This window comes from Ustilago hordei (genome assembly GCF_900519145.1).
Source record: "Ustilago hordei strain Uho2 genome assembly, contig: UHO2_contig_01, whole genome shotgun sequence".
NCBI lineage: Eukaryota > Fungi > Basidiomycota > Ustilaginomycetes > Ustilaginales > Ustilaginaceae > Ustilago > Ustilago hordei.
This window is the reverse complement of record NW_024545270.1, coordinates 1833590-1858077: the sequence shown is the minus strand read 5'-3', so window position 1 is coordinate 1858077 and position 24488 is coordinate 1833590. Positions and strand designations below refer to the sequence as shown.

At 52.3% G+C, this 24488-nt stretch overlaps 8 protein-coding genes across 8 annotated transcripts; 5 read left to right on the top strand and 3 right to left on the bottom strand.

The window, feature by feature from the left end:
- Window positions 1-2307: 2307 nt before the first annotated feature.
- Window positions 2308-3139, top strand: UHO2_00493 (uncharacterized protein; the record flags this gene model as incomplete). Its single annotated transcript, XM_041557113.1, has 3 exons — window positions 2308-2430; window positions 2545-2581; window positions 2670-3139. 3 exons carry the CDS (start codon window positions 2308-2310, stop codon window positions 3137-3139), a joined length of 630 nt encoding a protein of 209 aa, XP_041413047.1.
- A 1489-nt stretch (window positions 3140-4628) lies between these two features.
- On the top strand, window positions 4629-7277 carry UHO2_00492 (uncharacterized protein; the record flags this gene model as incomplete). Its single annotated transcript, XM_041557112.1, has 1 exon — window positions 4629-7277. The coding sequence occupies one exon, from the start codon at window positions 4629-4631 to the stop codon at window positions 7275-7277; it is 2649 nt and encodes an 882-aa protein (XP_041413046.1).
- A 1128-nt stretch (window positions 7278-8405) lies between these two features.
- Window positions 8406-10012, top strand: UHO2_00491 (putative 40S ribosomal protein S5; the record flags this gene model as incomplete). Its single annotated transcript, XM_041557111.1, has 3 exons — window positions 8406-8430; window positions 9051-9111; window positions 9475-10012. 3 exons carry the CDS (start codon window positions 8406-8408, stop codon window positions 10010-10012), a joined length of 624 nt encoding a protein of 207 aa, XP_041413045.1.
- A 987-nt stretch (window positions 10013-10999) lies between these two features.
- UHO2_00490 (uncharacterized protein) lies at window positions 11000-13375 on the top strand (the record flags this gene model as incomplete). The annotated part of the gene is made up of 1 exon (XM_041557110.1): window positions 11000-13375. The coding sequence occupies one exon, from the start codon at window positions 11000-11002 to the stop codon at window positions 13373-13375; it is 2376 nt and encodes a 791-aa protein (XP_041413044.1).
- A 163-nt stretch (window positions 13376-13538) lies between these two features.
- Window positions 13539-14354, bottom strand: UHO2_00489 (uncharacterized protein; the record flags this gene model as incomplete). The annotated part of the gene is made up of 1 exon (XM_041557109.1): window positions 13539-14354. The coding sequence occupies one exon, from the start codon at window positions 14352-14354 to the stop codon at window positions 13539-13541; it is 816 nt and encodes a 271-aa protein (XP_041413043.1).
- Window positions 14355-14838: 484 nt separating this feature from the next.
- On the bottom strand, window positions 14839-18627 carry UHO2_00488 (uncharacterized protein; the record flags this gene model as incomplete). Its single annotated transcript, XM_041557108.1, has 1 exon — window positions 14839-18627. The coding sequence occupies one exon, from the start codon at window positions 18625-18627 to the stop codon at window positions 14839-14841; it is 3789 nt and encodes a 1262-aa protein (XP_041413042.1).
- Window positions 18628-20441: 1814 nt separating this feature from the next.
- Window positions 20442-21641, top strand: UHO2_00487 (uncharacterized protein; the record flags this gene model as incomplete). Its single annotated transcript, XM_041557107.1, has 1 exon — window positions 20442-21641. One exon carries the CDS (start codon window positions 20442-20444, stop codon window positions 21639-21641), a length of 1200 nt encoding a protein of 399 aa, XP_041413041.1.
- A 184-nt stretch (window positions 21642-21825) lies between these two features.
- Window positions 21826-23508, bottom strand: UHO2_00486 (putative CCT7 - component of chaperonin-containing T-complex; the record flags this gene model as incomplete). The annotated part of the gene is made up of 1 exon (XM_041557106.1): window positions 21826-23508. One exon carries the CDS (start codon window positions 23506-23508, stop codon window positions 21826-21828), a length of 1683 nt encoding a protein of 560 aa, XP_041413040.1.
- Window positions 23509-24488: the final 980 nt, after the last annotated feature.

The following is a 24488-nucleotide window of genomic DNA, read 5'->3' as shown; positions in this document are numbered from 1 at the left end:
GGAGGATGGGTGAGATGAAAGGGGGGAGTGGGTTGCCACTCAGATCAGGTGGGAAAGGCCCCCTATCTGGTAATGAAGCAGCACAAAGACTCTCCATCTGCAAGAGGCGAGAGAAGCAGTGCTAAGAAGCAGTACTGTAAGACAGGCAGGACAAGGGGAGGAGGAGCAGCATTGGAGGAGGTCTTTCAGAGCAGGAGCAAGTTGTCACAGGGTCAGCAGGCCAGCGCAAGAGAGTGCGCCAAATTGATCAACAGCAGTCATGGGAAAGTCATGCAACAGAGCAATGTATGAAGGGGGTGCAATGGATCAATATATGGAGGGTGCTCCAGATTGATCAGCACTGAACCATCAGGGATCAACGAGATTAATTGGGCTGGCAGTGCATATGAATTACAAGATCGTTCAAACCCTGGGTTCCAGATTAATCTCATCAGGGATTGGTCAGAATCAGTCAGATCAGTATGCTTCAACAAGTCGGCTGATATGAGCAAGTACTAGGAGCTGTGTGAAAGTGACCACATGACCAAGGGGTTTGGTCATGAGGTTCAACAAGTGGCTAAAGGGATTCACAAGACAAAGTCAAGAAGGAGCTGTGTCAAAAGGGGGCATCACACATCATCAGGCAGAAGGAGAGCATGAAGGCGAGAGGGCAGTGTTGCATAACCCTTACACCATGCAAATGGTAGGGGTGCAGTACCAAGGGGATTGATGCCAGCAGGACAAGACAGTGTCAAACAGGGGACAAAGGCCCCTCAAGAGGAGCAGGATAGGTGTCATGGGCAACACCAATCGAACACATAATACTCTCATTCTACCATAGCATATGAGTGGATCCCCATCTACTCTATACTACTTACTCTATCTACTTTACTTACTCAGTTACATACCATTGCAATAGCAGTGCTCTTGCAATGACTCTCAATGTGTGTGTTGTATCACCATTAGTTGACAACTGTAGGCAGGGTTCTTCAACACTAGCAGTCCAGTGCCCTTGCTGTAGGTGGTGTTCTTCAACACTTGCAGTCCAGTCCCTTACTGTAGGCAGTGTTGCTCAACACCTGCAGTCCAGTCAGTTATTGTAGGCAGTGACTCACACCTGTGGTCCAGTAACTCCCATCCTCTGTAGGCAATTAGCATATTGCAGTCCAGACAACATCCAAGAGCATTATCAACAGTACTATGAACACTCATGCTGTAGGAGAGAGTGTTTCACTCACTCACCAATGACCAGTGTCCATGCCATGCAACCTCTGAACAGAGTGTTCAAGGCAGTCAGTTGAGACTTACCAGGCAGCAACATTTGGTTACAATTAGGCAAAACATACTGAGTAGACCTTACTCAATCAAACTCAATAGCACCCCAAAACTAAGTCTCTGGTGTGCGACCGCTTACACAAGTGTTGCTGGTGACACTTGGGAAATGGTTATATAACCATGCTTCCCATCATAGCAGTCAAGTGGATCTCCATCCACTCTATACCATAACATACTAGTTATAGCTTTCACATAAGTATACATTAGTATTCTGTCAACAGTTGCAATTGCAGAGCATTGCTTCTACTGTAGCATGTGTGTTGTATCACTGCTCATTGACATCATCCAAAGGCAGTTCATTCTGTGGTCTGGATATTGATCAACACCAAAGGCAGTTCATACTGTGGTCCAGCTCTCTCAATCATTAGAACCAAAGGCAGTCATCCACTGTGGTCTGGGGATCACTCAGTCACTCAGTTGGCACACTGGACACTTGTGTTGGCATCAACAACATCATCAGCACCAGACCTTGGTGTCATCACACAGTATCTCTTGGTTAATTGATTGTGCTGAGCTACCTCTGGACAGAGTGTCCACAGCAGTTAGTTGAAACCTGCAATAACAATCAAGCTACCACATATTCAAGCAAGAGAAGTCATAGAAGGCTTCTACAACAGATCTCAGCAAGAATAATAATAACAGCCTTTTACCACAGATCTTGATAGGATCAGTAGTAGTTGTAATTCTACTACAGATTTCAGGTTTCTGGTGCGCAACCTCTGACAGGCTATTGACTAAGTACCACTTCTTATATATCTACAACAGTGGAGTGGAGCATGACAGGGAAACTTGGCAGGGAAACTACCTCCTCCCTCCTCGGACATCTACTTAGCCAGTATGCCAGTGCAATACTTGGCAATTGGTCTGGCTCAAGCCAATATATCTGCTACCCTCTAACATTATCATGGGCCCTGGGCATGGGGTCCTGCCCCCCTCTGGGGGTTAAGCGCGGGGCAGACACGTTTGGCGTGTCTGATCTGAATCTTTGCGAAAATGCCGTTACAGATCTTATCTAAATCTGCCCATCCCGGAATCCCCGGATCCTCGTTTCTTTCCTTCGCCTGTCGACCAGCACCCTTGTTGATGCCTGTGCAAAGAAACCCTGTCTGTCGAACGGTTCGTGGAAGCTAATGCAATGAGCCAAGCATCATGACCTTTCAAGCACTGTAGTAGTCTGTCGTGGTCTTCTGCACCTTGCTAAGTGTATGTTCAGGCTGCTGGTTCTGGTAGAAACGAGTGCAGGCTACAGCAGATCCGCTGCATGCCTGTAAGGAAATGAGTCCGTGAGATATAAGGGTACCATCTCTCTCCCTTCCATGCTGATCTTCCATCGATACAAAAAAAACGTTCCACAGACATCCCTCTCTACACCAGTACATCGAACCAAACACAATGCCGTCCGCCGACAAGTACACTGACAAAGCAGGACGCCAAGGCGAACGGCAAGAAGGGTCAGAAGAAGGCTGAGGCCGAGTACCAAGACGATGGCAAGGAGGCTGAAGACGATGGTGGCGCCGAAGAGGAGGAGGAAGAGGAGGCTCAAGCCGGTGACAAGCGCGGTAAGGGCTCTAAGCAGCAGCAGCAGAAGGAGCCTCAGCAACAGCAGAAGAAGCACAAGACTCGCAAGCGAGCGAGTGCCTCGTCAGATGTGATGCCCGAAAGCATAGTCGCTGCCTTCAGCATTGTCGAGGCAGAGGACAGAGAACGGCGAGCAGTGCAGTCGCTGTCGATGTTGATGTTTTGGCGGATGGATGGATCAGAGCTAGGTCACGCTGTCACTGGGTTGATAAGAGTCGGATCGAAGAATATTCGCGATATGAGATGACGGTAATGATGATGATGGATAGCTGCCTTTCCAATCTGAGTCGGGAGTTCTGACAAGTGAGTGAGTGAAGAGTGAGAAAGCGCCAAATACGGTCGGATTCGCAACTACAAAGTCAAGTCGCAGAGACAGGAAAGTAGAAATTAAAATGTCATTTTAAAAAATAAGGAGAGCACATTCGCGTCTAAGCAGCTGCCTGAAGGCGCATGGCCAGTGTCCACGAGAGTGTGTGTGAGAGTTGAAAATGACGGATGGTGCGCCTCTGTGATGAAGATGGGCGCTGGCTGGCTGGCTGGCTGGCTGGCTGGCCTGTCTGACCCGCTGTTCTCTCAACTTTACACCGCAGTTCTCCCTCTCTCTCTCTCTTTTCTCGCGGATTCAAGGAATTCAAGGTTTTCGAGAGCGGCCCATCTCGTCGCCCATCGCATCCTCGACCTCCTTCGTCTCCAACCTGGTTCCGTCCCTAGTCTCTTCCCCCTTCCCCCTTCCCCCCTTTCCCCTTCCGCCATCCATCATCCATCATCCATCTATCGGCCACATCAGCAACCTTTCTGCTTTCGGACGGACCGCTCGGCACGTCATTCGTCCTGGCCGTCACCACCATCAGCTCCGCCAGTAACGCTCTTCTAAGCCGACTTCTTTCCGTCACGCAGACTCTTTACGGTTCGGAGTGTGGTCGCGTCGGTCAGTCGATCACTCCCTTGCACCTGTGACCCGGACCTGAAGTAGTCATTCGACACCGTCCGGATCCTGTTTCTGTCGAGACGACACTCCGCCGACCGCTGTGTCCTTGACATTGCAGCGATCCCACCATCTTGTCGTCTCTGCTTTTGCGTTGAGATCATCGTTTCAGCTTGCTTGTATTTGTGCCTCGACAACATCATCCATCCATCCGCCCTTTCCCCTCAGAACTTTAGTCGCCCGCTCACGCTGTAGGGAGGCTTTGCATTAGCATCCATCCCGTTCATTCCCCTATCTGACACGCACCTCCTATCAACGTTGAAAGGCATTCATTCGGACACTTTTCTGCTTTTATTGTGTCTGAGCAGGCACCATCCCCGCCTCCAAGTCACGCAATCCGATCGCATCCGCTCACTGTCGGCTCTCAGTACAGCTCCGCGGATCTTCAGAATCAGTCGCCCTCTCTCCGACGCTTCGTGAAGGTTTATCGCCTTAGCTTTCGACACCTTCCTGACATTCCGTTGCCCAACAGCGGCGACTGCATACATCGTCATCGACTTTCCCAGATTTATATCAGACGCGCCAAGCGACGGCGTCGATGCATTGCCTCCAATTCGATTGTCTCTCTAACTTGGCGTAAGGCAGCGTTCCGGAATCTGATCAACGGCACGACCATCCCACCGAGCTGAGGATCTAGCAAAGAGAGCTTCTCGATCCCTTCAGGCCGGAAAGCAGCCTATCCGAGAATCTCGGACTAAGGGCTGGTTCATAGAGCAGCGCGCCGCTGACAGTGGCTCGCGTCTCCTCCAACATGGCGCCTCTTTGCACCTCTGCAGAGGTCAACCTGCTCGTCTACCACTACCTCAAAGAGTCCGGCTTCCATCATGCTTCCTTCTCATTACGGCACGAGTCTCGCTTAGACGACGAACCGCTATCAAAGCAAGCCATCGTTGAGCCAGGTCAGCTCGTACGCTTCCTTCAGAAAGGTCTCATCTACGCCTCTGTAGAAGCGCATATCCAAGAGGATGGCACAGAGAAGCCATGTTCCTCCAACATCCGCTTAATCGGACCACCACACGTCTGCGATGGCAAATCACGACCTACACCTCCACCTGCAGCACCCACAAGGCTCTCGCCTGAGCCCGACCCGTTCGCAGCTCAACAAGCACGACCAGAGCACAAGGAGACAGCCACACAAACACCACCGGCACCAGCACCGGTAGCGAAACCAGTCAACGGCGTACATAGCACCAGTAGCAAGGCATCTACATCATCGTCATCGCTCCGTGCCTCTGAAGCTCAAGATCGTTCGTCCAAACTCGCTTCCTCTTCCAAGAAGAAGGTCGAAGACGCAGCCGAACAAGATGACGCTTCCTCTTCAACCTCTAAACCCAAAGATGCCAAGCGCAAAGCCTCGACATCGGTTGCGTCAGATGCGGATCGCGAGGACAAGCGTGTGCGCATGAACGAGTCCAGCAGCAAGTCAGAGGATGTCTCCACATCCGAAGCACAGCGTGAAGCAGCGGACAGTGCATCATCTCGCAAGGACCGTCGGAACGGCGAAGCACAGTCGCGGTCTGCGTCTCCGAGCGCAGACAAGAAGTCGACAAACGACCAGCGTAGCAAGGACAAGGACACCAGCAGCAGCAACAACAACAACAAGAAGGGCGGAAAGTCAGCGGCAGGAGAGAATGGCGAGGGAGGTAAGAAACGCGGAGACAAGGAGTCTTCATCACGCAGCAAAGATCCCAAGGCACCAATACCGCAACCAAAGGGTGACAACTACGTTCAAGACAACCAGATCATCACCCTGGCAGGACACACAGGCCAAGTCTTCATCTCGGCTTGGAACCCGACCGTCCCCAACATGCTAGCATCAGGAGGAGGTGATGCAACTGTCCGCATCTGGGAAGTCCCCGATAATGCAGGCGAGACGCCCGACGCTCCCACCATCTGCAAGCATCTCCCGGCCGCACAAAGCAAGGACATTTCAACCCTGGACTGGAACCCAGACGGTACGCTGCTCGCCTCGGGCTCGTACGACGGTATCGTTCGTCTCTGGACACCTCAAGGTGACCTGCATCTCGTCATGTCGATGCACCAGGGTCCTGTCATCAGCGTGCGATGGAACCGCAAGGGCAACCTGTTGCTCACCGGCAGTGCAGACGGCACCATCATCGTGTGGGATCTCAACAGTGGCAAGCCAAGGTACACCTTCCCGCTTCATAGCGACTCTGTTCTTGATGTGGAATGGCTCTCGACCGCCGACGGCTCGCTCAAGCCAAAGTCGTCATCGGATGCACCACCGCCCATGCCTCACGGCCTGAGCCCCTCGGTTGCCGACAACTACTTCGCGACGTGCTCGGCGGACAACAGCATCAATTTGTGCAAGCTCGGCGAACCCAAGCCGATCAAATCGTTCAAGGGTCACACTGACGAGGTCAATGCAATCCGCTTCGACCCATCTCAGACGCTCTTGGCTTCCGTCTCGGACGACATGACGGCCAAGATCTGGGCCTTGGACATTGGTGGAATCGGATCTGGAGGAGCAGGTGCCAGTATCGCTGGGTCTGCCTGTGACGGTTTGCGAAAGCGTGCCTCTCAGCGCCGGGGTGGAAGCGCACATCTGGAAGGCATGGATGTTGACGAAGACACGACACAGCGTCCATCGGAAGACAACACAGGCGACCGCGATCGTGAGAAGGACCGTGCCACACCTGGATCTGTTGGCGGAAGTGCTTCATCGGCAGTCGCGACCAATACCAAGGAACGCGCGTCGCCGGCACCAGGGAGCAATGGTCAAGCTGGTGGGGCGTCTAGCGGATCGTCCAACCTTATTTCCACAACCTCCAAGGGTCCCAATAAGGGGCTGCGGTTGACGCTTGCTGGACACACCAAAGAACTCTATGCCCTTGCTTGGTGCCCGACGGGACCTGGCTCTGCTAACCCAGATCAGCCCAGAATGTTGGCTACAAGCTCGTTCGATTGGACTGCCCGACTCTGGAATGCCGACAGCGGCGAGTGCCTGCGAGTGATTGACGCACACGAGGACAATGTCTACACACTGCGATTCAGCCCATGCGCTCGATACCTTGCGACAGGTGGTATCGACAAGAAGGTGATCATTTCGCGTGTCGACAATGGCGCTCTGGTGCAGCAGTATCTTGGAGGCGGTGCGATCTTTGACATTGCATGGAAGGACATGCACGACACCGTCGAGACCAAGCAGGAGGAGGGAGAGAAGAGCGAAGATTTTGCCAACAAGCCGCAACCCCTGGCGAAAAGACACCAGCTCGCCATCTCGCAGGCTGATCGAAAGCTCACTGTGCTCAACCTAGCTGATCTTGACTCTGTCACGTCTACTGCCACTTTTAAGGCGCCGCCTCCTGTCGAAGCCAAGGCGGAGACGGGCAATACGAGCGAGAAGCCGCCAAAGAAGAAAGCTCGGGGTGGTGTGTGATAGCCCCCTTGCAGGCAGGCAACATCGTGTATCTTCTATGTCAGGCCGTCGTAGTCATACCGAACACTGATTTGGCTAAGGACAAATCCAGGCTGTGTGCATCAGCAGAGCGTCAGTCAAGCAAATCAATGCATCTCTTCAACTGGGATGGTAGTATCTATCACCACCGAACCATGCTTCGGTCTGTACAAGTAATCAGAATCTCAAGGGAACATACAATCACAAAAGAATGATGCCACTCCTTGACTTGACTCGTGGGTGATTCAGCTGACTTGTCTGAGTCGATTCGATAGCTTCTTGCAAGTGCTCCACGGCAGTTGTGTCGTCTGCCAGTCTTATCGGCTGGCATATTGAGGGGTCAACCTTCATGAGCTCGCCACATGCACTCTTCTCGCCGTGTTCGCGTTCGCGGTCGCGGTTTGACTGCTCCACGCTCGCGGTGACAGCTAAGTTCACCTAGCCTCATACAAGGACTCGCATCTGTACAACACAAGAGCACATAGAGGATGGCAAGATCGCGAATCAGGATACAGCAGAGGCCCGATCCATTCGATCCACCGAAATCTGAATTTGTAGCCAAATCTGAAGTCGGCCGAAGTCAGCAAGAACTATACGAAAAGGAATTTTGTATTGCGGGGGGAGCAACGCTCTGTTGAAGTGCCTGAAAATTTCGCAGCAAGTTGATGAATTTGTAGTGAGAGTCTTGCCGTGAATACATGTTTGTATTTGAAAGTGTGGCAGAACGCTGGTTGGAATGTAAAGTTGGGAAAGCCATCGTCTGATGCCGTATTAGAGCTTCAAGATCACGGCTAGAGGCAAGTGCCTGCAGATAGCGGAGCCGGACCTGGGTGGAGAATGAGTGAGAACGAGCGCGTCTGAGGCAGCAGCTTGAGTCTCTCAAGTCAGTTTGGACCTGAGCTGCGAGACGGCGGGCAGGCAGGCGGCACACGGAATCGCGAGAGAGAGAGAGAGAGAGAGAGAGAGAAGCTAAGCGTGGTCTTCGAGTTCGAGACCATCAATTTGGCTTGCACTTCCACCTATCACCCTCTTCAAGACCACCTCATCACCTCTTGACTTTTTGTTCCCTTTCGTGGACAAAAGACATATTCGACACACATATCGCCCAACATGGCTGCTAAGGTTGGAATTCCTAGTGAGTTTCGCTGTGGCTCGACCCGATACAGCGACACGCAGCTCTCTTCCCGGCAAATGGCAAAAGGCAACAGCACGACGACGATGACAGACGATGATAGCGACAGCAACAGCGGCGCCGACACCGACAACATCAGCACTCAGGCACGCATGCAGATGTCGACGACATTACTAGCAGAGAATCAGATACAGAAGTTTAAATGGCACACACAGACGATATAGAGATACAGGGAAATGCATCGGTAGCAGGACGGACAACCATCGGAGGCTTAAGCTTTACAGATAGAATAGACCAGGAAGCTTGCCAACTATGCTTGATGCACATCCGTATCACGTCGCAGCATGGCTTGTCGGAAATAGCTTCGGGAAGGATAAGGAGACGTAGCAACTATAAGTTCGAGGAACGCTACTCAGACCATGGAGACAGTCACGCAAATGATTCGTCCGGCTTGCAGTGTCCAAACTATCATTACCACATTATCGTCGTCTCGTCATTTCACTCAGCCTTTGCCGAAAATGGAAGAGAACTGTAGTCGCAAATCCGACAGCTTTGTGGAACGATTATACTGACCTTTGCCTTACTTCGAATCTCGTTCGCACATCTCCATTTCAACTTCGCAGAGGATGTCGCTGCCGTCGCCTCTCCCCAGGTTGGCGGTGTTCGCCTTTTCGGTAAGTGGGAGTAAGTATCTACCGCAGCTTCATAAGCATGACTAGAACGCAGCAGTAAAGGGAGTGACAAAGGCAGGATCGCAGATGCATGGGAATCTGCAGCATAAGGTCGGGTATCGAGTAGATTTATGACAATAGCGTCAACATGACCGGAACAGCATGGAGAAGACCGGCAGGATGGAAAGCATTACAATAGTGCAGGTTTGTGTTCCGACATATGGTATTGTGATCAACCATAGTCTATCTGTTGAAGGGACCGGAGTGCTCTCTCCTGCTGCGTTGTCGTCAGTGCGCTATCGATGTTTCGTTTCAGTAGCAACAGTTGACTGACTAGCTTTTCATCTTTCATTCCCATCTCTTCCACTCACAACAGCGCCCAAGAGGTGGAAGTTAAGGACATCTCCTTGACCGATTACATTGCTCTCCGCAATGCCGTCTACACTCCCCACACTGCTGGCCGATACCAGAACAAGGCTTTCAAGAAGGCCCAGACCCCCATCGTTGAGCGCCTTGTCAACTCGCTCATGATGCACGGCCGCAACAACGGCAAGAAGCTCATGGCCGTCCGCATTGTCGCCCACGCTTTCGAGATCATCAACCTCCTCACCGACGCCAACCCCATCCAGATCCTTGTTGACGCCATCATCAACACTGGTCCCCGTGAAGACTCGACCCGTATCGGCTCTGCTGGTACCGTCCGTCGCCAGGCCGTCGATGTTTCGCCTCTCCGCCGTGTCAACACTGCCATCACTCTCCTTACCACCGGTACCCGAGAGTCGGCCTTCCGCAACGTCAAGTCGATCGCCGAGTGCCTCGCTGATGAGCTCATCAACGCCGCCAAGGGCTCGTCCAACTCGTACGCCATCAAGAAGCGTGACGAGATGGAGCGTGTTGCCCGATCCAACCGTTAAGCGGTTGTCTTGTTCCTCCGCAGCAGTTCAACAGCGCAGTTGGCCACGTCTTCTCTTTGTACGACCGTCACCATTTCGGGATTCCTTTTGTACTTTTTCTTCATGCGGCGTTGAAGAGTCGTGGACCAACTGTGACAAGCTGTCTGGATGGCCTCGCGTCCGTCCAAAGCGTTGGCGGAAGGTGTCAAGCGGCTTTCGATTCGTGGAGCTTTGACATTCTTCGTTAGCGTTCCGTTGTTTCCCTCCTTTCCTCTCTCCCTTCCCCGTTCTGCCGGACTGGTGCTTTCATCAGAACGGGTCTTTCCACGTATCAAAAAGGTTTGTCGGCAGTACCTTCATACCGACAACCAAGGATGAGTTTGTTCCCGTAGACTTGTCTCCGCATCTTTCACACACATGTCATTCTGTTTCGCATCCGTTGCGCATCGCTTGTCTTGTTCCTATTCTCCAAAAAAAGAATCACACCACACATATCACAGCATCAGAAGGCTCACAAAGAGTCCACAGCAATCTCATACACTACCTGTCTCCAAACGGTCGTTTCTATGTGTCTATGTTTGTGTGAGAGCGAGACTTGAGTCCAAGTGAGCGTTGGTCCAGAGTCTGGCTTGAGATCAGATGCAGATGGCCTTGTGGAACTGCAGCTTGGTGTCTAAAGCGAACGTGGCTGGCTGATTGGGGCAGGAAAGGTTGCATTGCCAGAAGGTGGTCTCAAGGCTCTTTAAAGCTTTGAGCCAAAAGAGAAAGCGTTCTGCAACCGCGAAATTTTTGGGATTCGGAGAGCAACACACACTTCTCTGCCTGCACCCGCTCCGCCAATCGCAGCATTCAAGCTATCATCATCCCTTGGCTCTACGCATGCACGAGCATACGGTCCTCTTCCATCTCGAATGAGCTTCCCTACCGTGGCAACAGGTCTGCTTGCATAGTAACACGGCGTAGTATGGGGCCGAGACTGATGTCCTGCCAGCAAACACGACCGGCACGATGAGCGCTCGAGACGTCGACCTCGAGTTCGAGAAGGCATATCAACGCCTCTTCTCTCGATCGACTGGGTCCGAAGGATCTTCAAGTGCCGATGCGAATGTTGGTTCAGCCTCGGCAGCCGAATCCTCGAAAGCGCCACCCCGCCCTGCCAGCTCCTCACCAGCAGCAGCGTCACCTGGACCTTCATCACGCCCCGCCAACGAACGACAACATACACCTCGCGAAGATGCGAGCACACAAGCATTGCTGCGGCATCAGCCCGCGCACAGAACAGCACCTACACCGAGCAGAGGTATTATTCCTGCGAGACCTAAGTCCGTGCCCCGCGAGCGGCCCGCCCAACCAGGTTCATCTTTTGCCGGCCTTGATGCCCTTGCTCGATACAGCAGAACAGACAACTCCAAAGGCAAAGCTCGAGCGCAGTCCTCTCATCTCAACACCCATGAAGATCACGTTCCAAGGAGTAGTCGCAGCCCGCTGATCTCAGATGCGAGTCTACCACAGCAGCAAGCATCGACACCAATACCTCAAGCAAGAGCGGTGACCTACTATCCATATCCTCACGCCCAGGCATCGTATCCAGCATCCGGCGCCTTTGTGGGGCCAAGCTTAACCTCGATACCCGGACAAGCAGTGGCATGGGCGCAGCCCGTCATGTCGGCTGGTCCAATGCCTGCGATGGCATATCCTGGATTCAGTGCCCAGGTCACCTTCTCTCAGCCTCAATTCTTTGCATCACATCCACCGCAGCAACTTCAATCAGCTTTGACTACCTTGCCACAGCAATATACCCATCAGCAAAGCATCCCTGCAACGCCTATAATCCATGCGTCCTCACCACCACAGCTTGTCGAGCAACAGCAACAGCAGGCTAGCACGTCACCGGCTAAACAGCAGCAAGAAGCAGACCCAGCAAAATCGGCCAAAATGACCAAGAAACGGCACAAGACGACCAAAAACATCCTAGAAGCAAAGATCAGAAAGATCTTGCAAGCGTCAGGGCTCGATTTCAGGACGAAGGGTGATACGTCGCCACGTCGTAACAAGGTGACATCGTCGTCTTCTGTCGTAGTGGATGGCTCGCTGTCTCCCAGCGCTCAAGCTAGACACTATGCACAAAGCGTTATGGGCGACTTTCGCGAGAAGCGAAGGGTCAAGCTCAATGATAAGCCGAAGAAGAAGGCAACTAAACCCACCACAAAGCCGCTGCTTGACGATTATGGCAATGTGATACGCAGGAAACGAGGTCGTCCACGTATTCGACCTCTTACTCCGGAGGTCGACGTCAAACCTAAGGTCATCAACGGTTGCATTGATGGCATCCCTCTAGTGAAGACCGAAGCCCAAGATGGAGTGTGGCCTTCTAAGGCTGCGTCGACGTACCCACCAACGTTTGACGGCTCCTTGCCAATGGCAAAGCACGCAGGCAAACCTTTTCGACTCGAAACGTACACGCTGTTCATCCATCAATCACGTAGGTTGCGCTGGTTGGTGCGTCAGGCAATTTCAAAGGTTGAGGTCGGATCGGATACAAGGACGAATTCTCCGCCAGACACAACGCAGTGGGCCAGGTGGAGCAACTCCATCGCTGCGCAGTTGCAAGGGCTTGGTGATGAGCCCCTGCCATCGTCCAACGCTGATACAGCTTCGGCTGGACACTCTTCACCCGCAGCTTTGCAAGCACAGTCACAATCAGATCCTGCTGGCCTCTTCCCACGAGAAAGGCGACGTGGATACGTAGCGTTGCGTAAACAGCTGCATTCAGCTGCTCGAACTGCCACTGCTCGGATCTGCATCCATCGCCTGATCCGATACCTTGCCAAGGTGGGTACTGCAGCTGACAGAATCGACTCGCATGTCGAACGCCGCAAGTATGTCGAGCGGAGATGTCGAGCAGCAAAGCTCCATAAGCACGCGTTTCGCTTCGCTCGGCCTACCACGCTGAATCTACGGAAGATGTGGATTGTCTGGGCTCGCACTGCTCACCAATCAAACCCTAGGAAGGTGGGAACAATGACGGCAGGTCAGCAGCGAAGAGCTTCATTTGCACCACAAATGCAAGTGCAGGAACTTGGTCCACTGCCACCACAGCAACCAGGAGTGCGAGTTAAACTCGAACCTGAATCTCCAACCAAGACTTTGCTCTTCGCACAACCTGCACATCAAGCTAATCTGGTAAGGGTAAAAGCTGAACCCATGTCAGACGAAATAATGACCCCACCACTGCTGACTAAGAGCGTAACGATCAAGTCCGAGCCAGGCATAGAGCCGGCATTGCCCCAGACGCAAAGTGAAAGAACCAATCCGCCGCTCTTCTTACGTCGAAACTTCCGACTCTATCGCTTACTCGGATTATCGAATCTGCCGCTCTCCTAAATGCACTGCATCTTTCGCATTTGTAACATCCCTCACCATCACATTCGCAATCACTCCACACAACCGGTTCCAACCGCACACGCATTCTTCTTGAACCGACTGAGACAGCGTCGTGAAACATTGCAAATCGAACCTATGAACTAAGAATCCAACCCAGCGGCGATCAAATGTTAGCCTTGACCGTTCCACCGTTCTTCAACTCCCTCAGCATTCTCATTACCTCTACCGCCTCTGCGCTTTTCGCGCCATGTTCTTTCGCTTTCTCTTGCACCACACTGTCCCTTGCTCGCATAAACGGGTTGTGCTGTCTCTCATCCCCAATGGTGTAGACTCCGGTGGTTACGCCTGCGTTCCTACGCTCTTTCAGATCTTTGACTAGCTTAGCAATTCCTTTTTCTTCTTTCGGGAGGATTGCGGCCGAGAATGCTACGTTTGCCTTTGTATACTCATGACCACAATACACCACCGTTTCATCAGGCAGTTTGCTGAGCTTGTCCATCGCAGCAAGCATCTCTTCCGGTGTACCCTCGAAGAACCTCCCACAACCAGAAACAAACAACGTATCACCCGTAAACACTCCCTTACCACCACCACCCTCTTTATCTTGGACAAAATAACAAATGTGATCTTGTGTATGACAGGGTGTAGCCAGACACTCGATACCTACTCCCTTCAACAGATCATCTACCCTATCTCCATCTTTCACTTTTTGCGAAAGTGCAGGAATCTTGTCCGAACCACCATAGATAGGCTTGCCAGGATAAGCTTTGGCAAAAGCCTCATTCCCACCCGAGTGATCGTGATGGTGATGTGTGGTGAGAAGTCCAACTACGCCATCCTTAGAAATGTCTAGCTTAGTAGCTGCAGCCTCAACAGCAGGAATGTCGTACGCATCCACAAAGACAGCAGAGCCATCGACCGAGGATTGAAGGATATAGGCATAGTTATCCTCTCGAACTGGGACCGGGTGGATTTTCATTTTGATCAAACAGAGCGAAGACGCCGAGAAATTTCGAGCCAAGTTAGAGGCAGAGTGGGTGGTGATTGGAGATTGGAGAATGGTTGAGCGCGAGAGTAGCCTTGAAGCTCGTGTGAGGATCATTGAGGGATGCTAATGGTGAGGATAAACGTTGCACACGACACAGCGGGACAAGTCACGGCTAAGCATTTCTCAAGTGTGTCAGCAGAGAGGGTGCTCGGGCCAACCAAATTGTTCATATTGGCGAGATCGTGCAGTGCAGCCTTTGGGCCTTCGCCGGCGGATTTACTCCACACAAAATCGGGGATGCTGTCACCGCTATCGGGTGCGTTCTCCTGACGATGCTTCGATATCAAGGTGTCAGTCACTGCCATCAAGATTCACCCACATTTTTACCTCAGTAGTCTGCCTTCACACGAAGAATGGTACTGAGACACGCAGATGAAATTGAGTTGCAATCAAGACATGAAAAATGTGTTATGAATCACATTACACTACATCCCCTAGCATCATCATCATTACCATCATCTTCATCTTCATCAGTCTCCACTCCACCATCTCCCGCGCTCCTCTCCGGCACTATCACCCTACTCCATCTCGCACCCCTCGTCTGCTGACCTGCACTTGTCCCCCTCTCAAACCCATTCCCGAATCCTCCACTAGCTGTGGCGATAGGACGCCCAAAAGCCATAGCCACAGCACTACTAACCTTTCCCCTCCCTCCTCCCTGTCTCCTCAAATGAGTAATTGCACGTTGTTCCGCCTTCTTCTTCTGCTTCAATCTCGCATCTACCGATTGCCAGCCCCAGAAACTCTTAAGCACCGCCTTGAGATCGTTACATTCATCATGGCCCCTCTCCCTGCCGTCGAGCGAGGTTCGTAGCGATCCGCTGCTGCTGGGAACCATCAAACTCGTGTTGTTCTGCTCTGTTCCCTTCCTCAACCCTAAAACAGCGGAGCTGGGTTCGGCATCATCATAACTAAACCCTCTAAACGCGAAACCTCTGCTCCCCCTTCTAGGCCTAATCGCACTCTCCCCACCATCCGCTTGAGTCAGACTCGAATACGTATCCCTTGAAAACGACCTACAATCAACCAAACTTAAATACGCATTCCTCACCTTCCTATATCGCGCAAGCTGCACAAATTGCATTGCAACCTCGTTATCCGCATGGGTATCGTCCACTTCCAGATGCATGAGATGCGGGCACCGGTTGATGAGCAAGAGCATGGCTTCAGCCGTAAGATGGTTGGCTGAGGATAGGATGAGATGGGTGAGATGGGTGCCAGTGGCAGGGATGAGGGCGGAGACTGCTTCCTGGTCGTATGACGGTGGCGTTGCGTCTTCGGGGGTTGAAGATGGTTGTCTGCGTCGGTTGGCGGATCGACGGGATATGCCGAGAAGCGAGCCTCGTGGTCGGGTTCCGTTCATGAGTGTGTCTCTGTCTGGTACGGCGTGGCCGAATGCTTCGGCGTGCGATTCGGGTGGGGTTAGAGCTGAGAGTACTGCGTCTGTAATCTGTGTTGCTCGTTCCAGATCAAGTTTCTGCAGCTGAGGCACCGTAGCAAAAAGCTTGACTAGACCCGCATCCTTGAGCCCAGCCCCAATGTTGGCCATCTCCAACACCTCGAGTTGAGGTACAGTGTGGGAGAGCGACATGCATGTGCGATCTGTCAACGCACGACAGCTCGACAGGTTCAGACTCCTCAAATGAGGGAAAGCCCTGCGCACAACTTCATCATCCCCTTGGCTACCAGCTTGTCTCGGAGTGAGCGTAACAAATCCACCCTTCTCACTGACCACATCGTCCTCACTACTGACCAAAGCCGCAATAGCGGCATCATTGACATCACTGCAGTAGCTGATGTCGAGAACTTCCAGATTAGGCCAGTGCCTGCCGAGCTGAGCCAATGTTTCTTTGTCCAAACCAGCAACTCCTGCCGCATGGAACTCGCGGAATCTCGAAACCATATTTCGCTCCTTGAGAACAGCCGGAATGTTGTTCTCGCCCTGCTGAATAGTGAAGATTGCCCGAATGCCCTCTCCGTCTACCCCACGGCAGCGGCTGATGTCAAGATAATCGAGATGGGTAGCTGTCGCAGCCAACATGCACAACGTCGTATTGTCGACACAGGGCAAGCTTCCCAAGTTGACCTTCTTGAGATTTGGGCATCGAGAGAGCACCATATTGAGCGCACTAGTCGAGATTTGTCGGCATCCCTCAAGATCCAGCTCCTCAAGCTGGCATGCAGCAAAAGGCACGCTTGTCGACGTCGATGTGGCACCTTGCAGCTCGTACTCTGTCAATGACCTCGGACGTTGTGCCTTGGACAAAGGGAGCAACACACTTGACCTTAGACCTGCATGACCGTGCAAGTCCAGTCTTCGCACAAAGGGGCCGACAGCCTTGGCAATACTGATCATCGCTTCTTCAGCCATGTCTGGGTATTTGGAGAATTCGAGATGCTGCCAAAGCTGGCCGTCAAGCACGTAACTCTGCCACTTGCGTGAGACACGGCTCAGACGAGCGAGTTCGCGGAAAGCTGCTTCTGCACCTACGTAACGTGTCTCGCTTGACTTTTGGCCACGCCAGATGCCCTTCTCGACAGCTACATGGTGTTCTTGAACATGCAGATCGATGAGGTTCTTGAAAATGGACAGGATGATCTCTCTAGGAAGCTTTTGCATTGGGTCTGGCTTCTTTTCAATGCTCTGCCTAGGATTGATAAGAACGGGGTTGCCTGAAGCAACCGCATCGACTCCAGCTTGCGGACTGCTTCGAGCGGCGTTCATCAAAGTCGGGCGTGCAGTCGAGTGAGAATGGACCCGAGCAGAGATGAGGGTCTCGTTGGAGATGGGAGAGATGACCTCTCGCAACACCGTGCGTGACGTTGCGGATTCGCCAGCCTCTTCTGTATCTTGCTGATGGACTTCCTCGCTCGGTGTGGCCGGGCTTGCGCTGCTACTGTCGCGGTCTCGGTTGATCGAAAAGATGTCTCCGAGACTCCTCAGGTTGACGGTACGGCTTCGACCTTTGCGCAGAAGGCTAGGTCGAGTTGGTGTTGTCGCACCGCTTCGACTAGAAGAGTAACCGCATGTGAACAGGCCACTGTTAGGAGCCGAGCTGACAGTGCCACGACTGAGTGGGCGTGACTCGCCACTGTTTCTCCTGGAGGAGGAGGAGGAAGACATTGCTGTTCTGAGCAAAGGGGAGGCATTCGAATGCCACTGTCCTTCTGTTGTTGCACCTGCACTTGTCGATGGTCGGATTCTCGGAGCCATGGCCGTGCGAGCACTGCTATCAGCAGCACCGGCGGTCGAAGGTCTCGAAGAGGCAGGTCCAGGAGGACGAGGAGCAGGACCCATTCGAGCACCGTCCACGTATGCGGTCGCAGTGTAGTTGCGAACTTCGATGCGTCGTCGTCCCTGTGACTGAGTCAGATTTGGCGCACTGTCGCTTCTGACGAAGGGTACCCTACTCTGGTAGTGTGCAGTGGCATAGGGACCCTGAGAGCTGGAAGAAGCGTCTGGCGTCTGCGTGCCTCGTAGACGACTTTGCAAAGCTGGAGGGAGGTTGAGCTTCTTGGCGATACGACCCGACAAGAAGCGGTTCGCAGCTGCTGCGCGGAAAGCGGACGTCTTGGATCGAAAAGTGCTTCCGGATTGGTGCGACAAGGGTGGCGTGTATTGAGGTGCTTCCTCGTAGTGAGGCAGCGTCTCCTCAGGGTACAGCGGTGACATAGGTGTGGCAGAGGTGTCGTGCCTTGGCTCAGCTGCGTCCTCTTCCTCGGTGGCCTGTGCATTCGCCTCGTTTTGCGTCGGCTCTTCCGACGCTGAGACGAATCTGGAATGGCCTGCCTCGATCGTGTCTTCGAGAGTGTCTCGCTGCACTGCGTCGACGGTCCTCACTTGGATCTGAGAGGACTTTCCCGGCCTGGGACTTGCTTCGGGAGATCCGAAATGGAAGCTGGTAGCATCAGTAGAGTTGGAAGTGAGCGAGCTTGGACCGAAGAAGTCGTACATGTTGGCAGAGCCCAGCGAGGATTTGGCTCGAGCGTGAGAGTGTCGGCCACGGTGATCATTGCAAGACGAGGGGCTCCGAGAATTGTCAGAATCGGCGCGCTGGGAATTGTTTGCTCTGGCAGGGATGTCCATCGGTTCGGGTGCTCGTGAAGAGGATGCCTCGCCTAGCACCATTGCCTCTTTGTTGTGGAACGATGCCGACTGCGAGAGTGCCTCGGCGTCGCAGGCCTTTTGCTTGCCCTTGTCCATAGTGCTTATCAGCTAGGTGTGACGTTCTATAATGGTAGGAGGTACTTGCGGAGCTCGTGTTCAGCTCCGTTGTGAAGAAACGATGAACGAAGGCCTTATCGGAAGGCCCGATGATGACCTGACTTAATGTGATGAAGGCGTGTGATATGGGGGCGCTACTTGGCAACGAGGAGGTTCGATGGTGGGGATGTGGTGAAGAGAGAAGGCGTGAGAGCAATGAGGCAGGGTCCAGTTGCGAGCTCTCTCGTGGTCACAGACTGGCGGAACTGCCGAAGTGCATGACATGACAGGGCAGGGCAAGGGCAGGTCAGGAGCGGCCAAGCAGCAACGGTTGCGGAAGGGCGCCGTGATAGAAAGCAAGAGCAGACCAAAGTTACAAGTCAAGTGTGTGATGTGTGATGTGTGATGTGTGTGTACATTCCGGACGAAAAGCGGGACTAAATACATGTTATAAGAGGCTAAGGGCAGAGGAAAGAACCTAGGTCCGTCACACAGTTCTTCGAGTCTGATTGAATGCAGAGCCGGCTATTCTTCCGATTGAGGGACTATAAGCAAAGCCGACCGAAGCCTTTCCGGCTCGAAACCGCCTATGAAACCAACACCCACACAGACAAACACACACACGAGAAGCTCTGGCCAAATGGAAGCCTTAAGAGCTGTGATGCTCGCCTCTCTTAAGTTGCATCCCACCTCTGTCTCGCTAGCTAGCCTTTTCTCGCGCTATCTGAATGTGACTTGTGACTGTCAGCAGTCGGCTCGCTCAATCCTCCACCTTCGCCAAAGTCACACTTTTTACGCTTTGACGATCGAGCAACGCTAATCGGCATTTCACAAAGAGTGCGGAAACAAGTTTATGATGCTAAGCTCGCCGGCTCCAGCTTCCGCACAGCATTGCGCCTTGTTGCCTTATCTGCTTTCTGCTTTCTCAACGTTGAAGAGACTTGAGAATGCCACTTTGAGACAGACAAACGGGACGAGATACCGCTCAACGCCTTGTGCGTTCGGGAACAAAAGACAGAAGCAAGGTCAGCCCGGCTTCCACCTTCGCTTGGGAAAGAGCATAGCTCGCAAGTGCAAAGGGCATCTGTTCCCATACTCGCCCTTTTGTGATTGAACCCTGAATTCCTATCGTTGACGGGCGGGCCACTTTCCTTTTCAGACAGCGGCCAGCTCCCGCGCAAAAAAGCACTTTTTTTTTTTTTTTTTTTTTTTACTTTTATTTTATTTTATTTTTTAAGAAAACTCATTCGACCTCGCTCCTGTCCCCATCGGGAGAGCTTCGTTCTCTTGGCCTTGTGCAGCAGCAGCAACGTTATATGTAGCTCCGGGACTTTTCTCCTTCGCTCTATCGGTCTCGGAACCGGCGCCGAAAGGGACGAATCGGGTGGTACTGGCAGTGCCCGTCAATGATGAGTGCAACTAAAAGTGCACGACTCGTCAAGACAGCTGTCGCGCTTGGCAATGCATGCACGATAAGGCAGGTCAAGAGGCAGGGTCTGCGCCTAAGGGAACCGTGGCTTCACTTCGAGCTTGGATTCTGCACAAAAACGCGAGAGTTTGAGCTTGTCCGAATTCGAACCGTCTCGAACTGAAGCATAAGACAGTCAGTCACACCTTTGCTCTGCGCCAAGCTGAGCCAGCTGGCGATACTACGTCTGCTGTACACGTCACCTCGTCAGTACCATCTGCAGCTGGGGTGAAGAACAAGCTGAGCTTGGATGAGCTTCACCGTCAGTCTTACTTCGAATCATTCTCACCAACCGGTCTCGATCGATGCGCTTCTTGCTTGAGCTTTGACATGGTCATTCCTAACAATGCCGAAGCCGACACACCCCGACTCACTTTCAACGGCTGATCATAGGCAGACAAGGAAGACCGAAGTAGGAGTACCGTCTCCGATGAGCACAAGGCAACGCTTCGTCCAGCAGCTGCCCAAAATCGAGCTCCATGCTCACCTAAACAGCTCGATTCGTCGCTCGACCCTCCGCGAGCTGGCTGCTACCAAAGGTGTTGACCCGAACAACGCCTTCATCCTGTCAAGATGGCCAAAGACGCTCAGCGAAGCATTTGATGTCTTTCGTGTCATACACTCGTGCGTCACCACTCTGCAAGATGTCGAGAGACTAGCATTCGAACTTGGTCAAGATCTGGAGGAGGATGGTGTGGTGTATGCTGACATTCGCACTACTCCACGGGCAATGTCTCTGGCGTCTGGGACTGCTACAGAGGTAGACCCTCTCGACCAATACATCAAGGCGGTGCTCAGGGGCTTCTCACGCTACACTGCCCAGGATCCGGGCCCTAATGCAAGAAAGGTCATCTTCAGACTCTTACTCTCGATCGACCGCGCAAAGCACTCTCCCACTCAAGCTCGTACAATAGTCGACCTCGCTCATCGCTACCTCAACAGAGGCGTAGTCGGTATCGACCTTTCAGGCGACCCTACAAAAGGCCAATGGTCCGACTTTGAACCATCTCTCATCCATGCTCGACCATTAGGTCTCAGAATCACCTTGCATGCAGGAGAAGTCAAAGACCGAGACCAAGAGATGACGTACATGCTTGACTTTCATCCAGATAGGTTCGGTCATTGCTGCTTTGTTTCGGACGACAACCTAAAGAGACTGAAAGAGTCAAAGATTCCGATAGAGCTGTGTTTGACAAGCAACTTGCTTTCCAACTCGGTGGCCGAGTTGAAGGATCATCATTTTGGTTTGCACTACAAGCCTTCGAGTGGAGGAGGGGGAGATTCGACGATCTGCTGTATCTCGACCGACGATAGCGGGGTGTTTGGCAGTCCCTTGTCGAAGGAGTACAAATTGATGATGCAAACCTTTGGGTTGACGGAGATGGAGGTGTTCAACTTAGCTAAACGGACACTTGAGGCTACCTTCCTAGCCCCGGCGGCGACATCCGAAACGAAAGAGAGGAAAGGATTGGATCAGGATCAGGAAGAATGGAACAGCATATTAGCTGCGTATGATGACTTTTACGCCTCTTGGAATTGGAACTAGATCCCCACCACAGCAAGTGTGGAGACACAACAAAAGGACATCCCCCTCATCACTCGATACACATCAATGGAATTATCAGAATCACAACCAAAAAAAAAGTCGTATGAGACCAAAATCATATTGTGTGCGTGTGCTTTTTGAATATTCTTACAAGATTAGCTGAAGCCCATGCTGTCGACGTGCACTAGCGACGAGGCACACGACCACGCATAGCCTTCTGCATAGTACCCGGAGGAGCCTTGGGACCGGGTTGAGCCTTCTCACTCGCCTGGTTCCTAATCGTCTCGTCCACACTCAGAATCAAGCAGGCAGCCTCGGCTGCACTCTGCAGGGCATTAATCCTAACCAGACTCGGCTCCCAGACGAACTTTTCCATCAAATCCGCCGTATCTTCTGCATCAATATCGATTCCTTCCCACTGAGCTCCCTGAGCATGCTTCATCCTCAACCTGTTCAACAGATCCGTAGCATCAAACCCAGCGTTATCCGCCAACTGCCTGGGAATGCATTCCAAACTCTTTGCAAATGCACCAATGATCAACTGTTGTTTACCCTGAATAGTCCTCGAATAGTCGCGCAGGTACTTGCTCAACTCCATCTCCGTAGCACCACCCCCTGCAACAACGTGGGAACTCTTGATCGCGCGTCGTACGATCATAATCGCATCGTGCAAACTCCTTTCCACTTCTGCAATGAATTGTTCCGCTCCACCTCTGAGGATAAGCGTACAAGTCTTAGCCTCAGAACATTCCTCGAAAATGTTGAATCGTTCACCACCAATCTGACGCTCTTCAAACTTGCCACAAGTACCCAAGTGCCTGTCGGGGTTGATATCCGAACAAGTAGACTGAACAGATCCACCAACAGCTTGCACTACCCTCTTCATATCATCCGCAGGAACTCGTCCAGCGCAGAAAATATCCCGATCCGCAAAGTACTGCGTAGCCAAATCACCAATTGGCAACTTCGAAAGGACAACTTTGGCTCCGGTCTTGACGATAGCTTCGAGCTTGTTAAAGATGATTTGCCATTCTGCGTCTACGACGGCTTGGTATTCGGAAACTTCGTTGATTCGAACTTCCGCATTATCCTTTTCCGCCTTGAGTTCGAGTTCGACGTTCAAGCAAAGAACTTTAGGATTCTTGAACGACTTGGGTTGTTGTTCAAATCCAGCATAAGCAAAAGTCTTTTTGAAAGCAACACCGTTGACGAGCAAGGAATCTTGCATGCCTCCACCGGGAACCTTCTTCATTCCAATCAAGCTCTGATCTAAATCATCCTGGTCGAGCGAAGTAACAGCATCGACAACCATCTTGCTGAAGAACGGACGCTGAGATACGATGAGCTTGGAAGACATACTGGTTCCGGCACACTTGATCAGGAGATCACGGAAAGCTTGCTTGTCGGACTTGTCGATGGTGACAGCCATCTCTTTGATTCGGTCTACGGCGAGTTGCACGGCTTTGCGATAGCCCTTGATGATGATATGTGGCGCAACACCTTCCTCGATGAAAGGCTTGGCTTCTTTGAGCATCTCACCCGCGAGCAAAACGACCGAGGTGGTACCGTCACCAACCTCAGCATCCTGCGCACGGGCAATGTCAACCAAAGTCTTAGCAGCAGGGTGGACAATGTCGAGAAGCTTGAGAATGGTAGCACCGTCGTTGGAGATGGTAGCTTGGCCACGCTCGTTGACGATCAGCTTGTCCATACCACGAGGACCCAGTGTCGATGCAACGCAGGAGACAATGGAAGCGCAAGCACCAATGTTGTGGAGAAGTTGCGAAGTGCCTTGCGACACATCGGTGTCCTCACGAAGGAGGATGATGGGTGCGTTTGGCATCATGCCGCCGAGTCTGCCCGCCATGGTGGATGTAGTACTGTGTGCTGAAGAGCTTCGTAGTGGAACTCTTCGATGCTGGGAATATGGTTGTGCTGAAAAGACGTGCGATCCTCACTTGTGCTCCTGGAGGCTGGTGACGAAGTTGGATGCCAGCTGTGTCAAAGTCGAAGAGAGGGGGTTACAGAAGAGTCGAAGAAAAGCTTCGCGGATCCTCTTGAGCAGTGTTGAGTGTAGATGGAGGTAGCAAAAAGATGGTGTTGCGATCCAAAGCAACAGAAAGCGAAGATCTGTGCAAAGTTAGCGTGCGTGTTGGTCTTTGTGCTTCTTTGTTCTCTTTTGGCTGATGCTTCTCGCACGACTTTGACTGAGAGGCTCAGCACCGCGATTTTTTTCCTCTTGAGTGTGGTGTGCGGTGCGTTGCGTCAACTCAACTCACTCTTCGCGGTTCACCATTTCTTCTTGCAGCTTCTAAAAAAACTCGACTCTGACGGCGCGCGACCCTTTTTCTTCTCGTGTTTGATCGAAGCCTCGTCCTTTTTTTTCAGATCTGTTAGTGTCCCAAAGCTTAACAAAGAGAACATTAGTTTGGCCCGCTTTCGCCGAGAAGACCCCCAAAGGCTTGTAACTGATAAAAGGTGAGGAGGACAGGTGCCGATGATCAACGATCGCCGATGGTCAGAGCACAGTACCACTGCTATTTAGGGCAGAAACACTTATACTCGATTGACTGAAAGAACGTGGTGAGAGCCTAGTGCTCTCAGCTCGATATATATACATCTGGGTGGCACATGCCGAATGTGGGTGTATCCTACTTAATGACGAAGTCAACGAGCGGGACTCAGGTTGTACCCGATCTCTGATCAGATCGACTTTGCCCGATCTCTTCCGTATCGGCTTATGTCAACTTTCATCATCATATTGGATCGTTACCTTCGGCAGTAACTCGCTAGCACGCATCGGCACTCGTGGTGTAGCAGAAGTTCGAAATATCCATTACATGAATC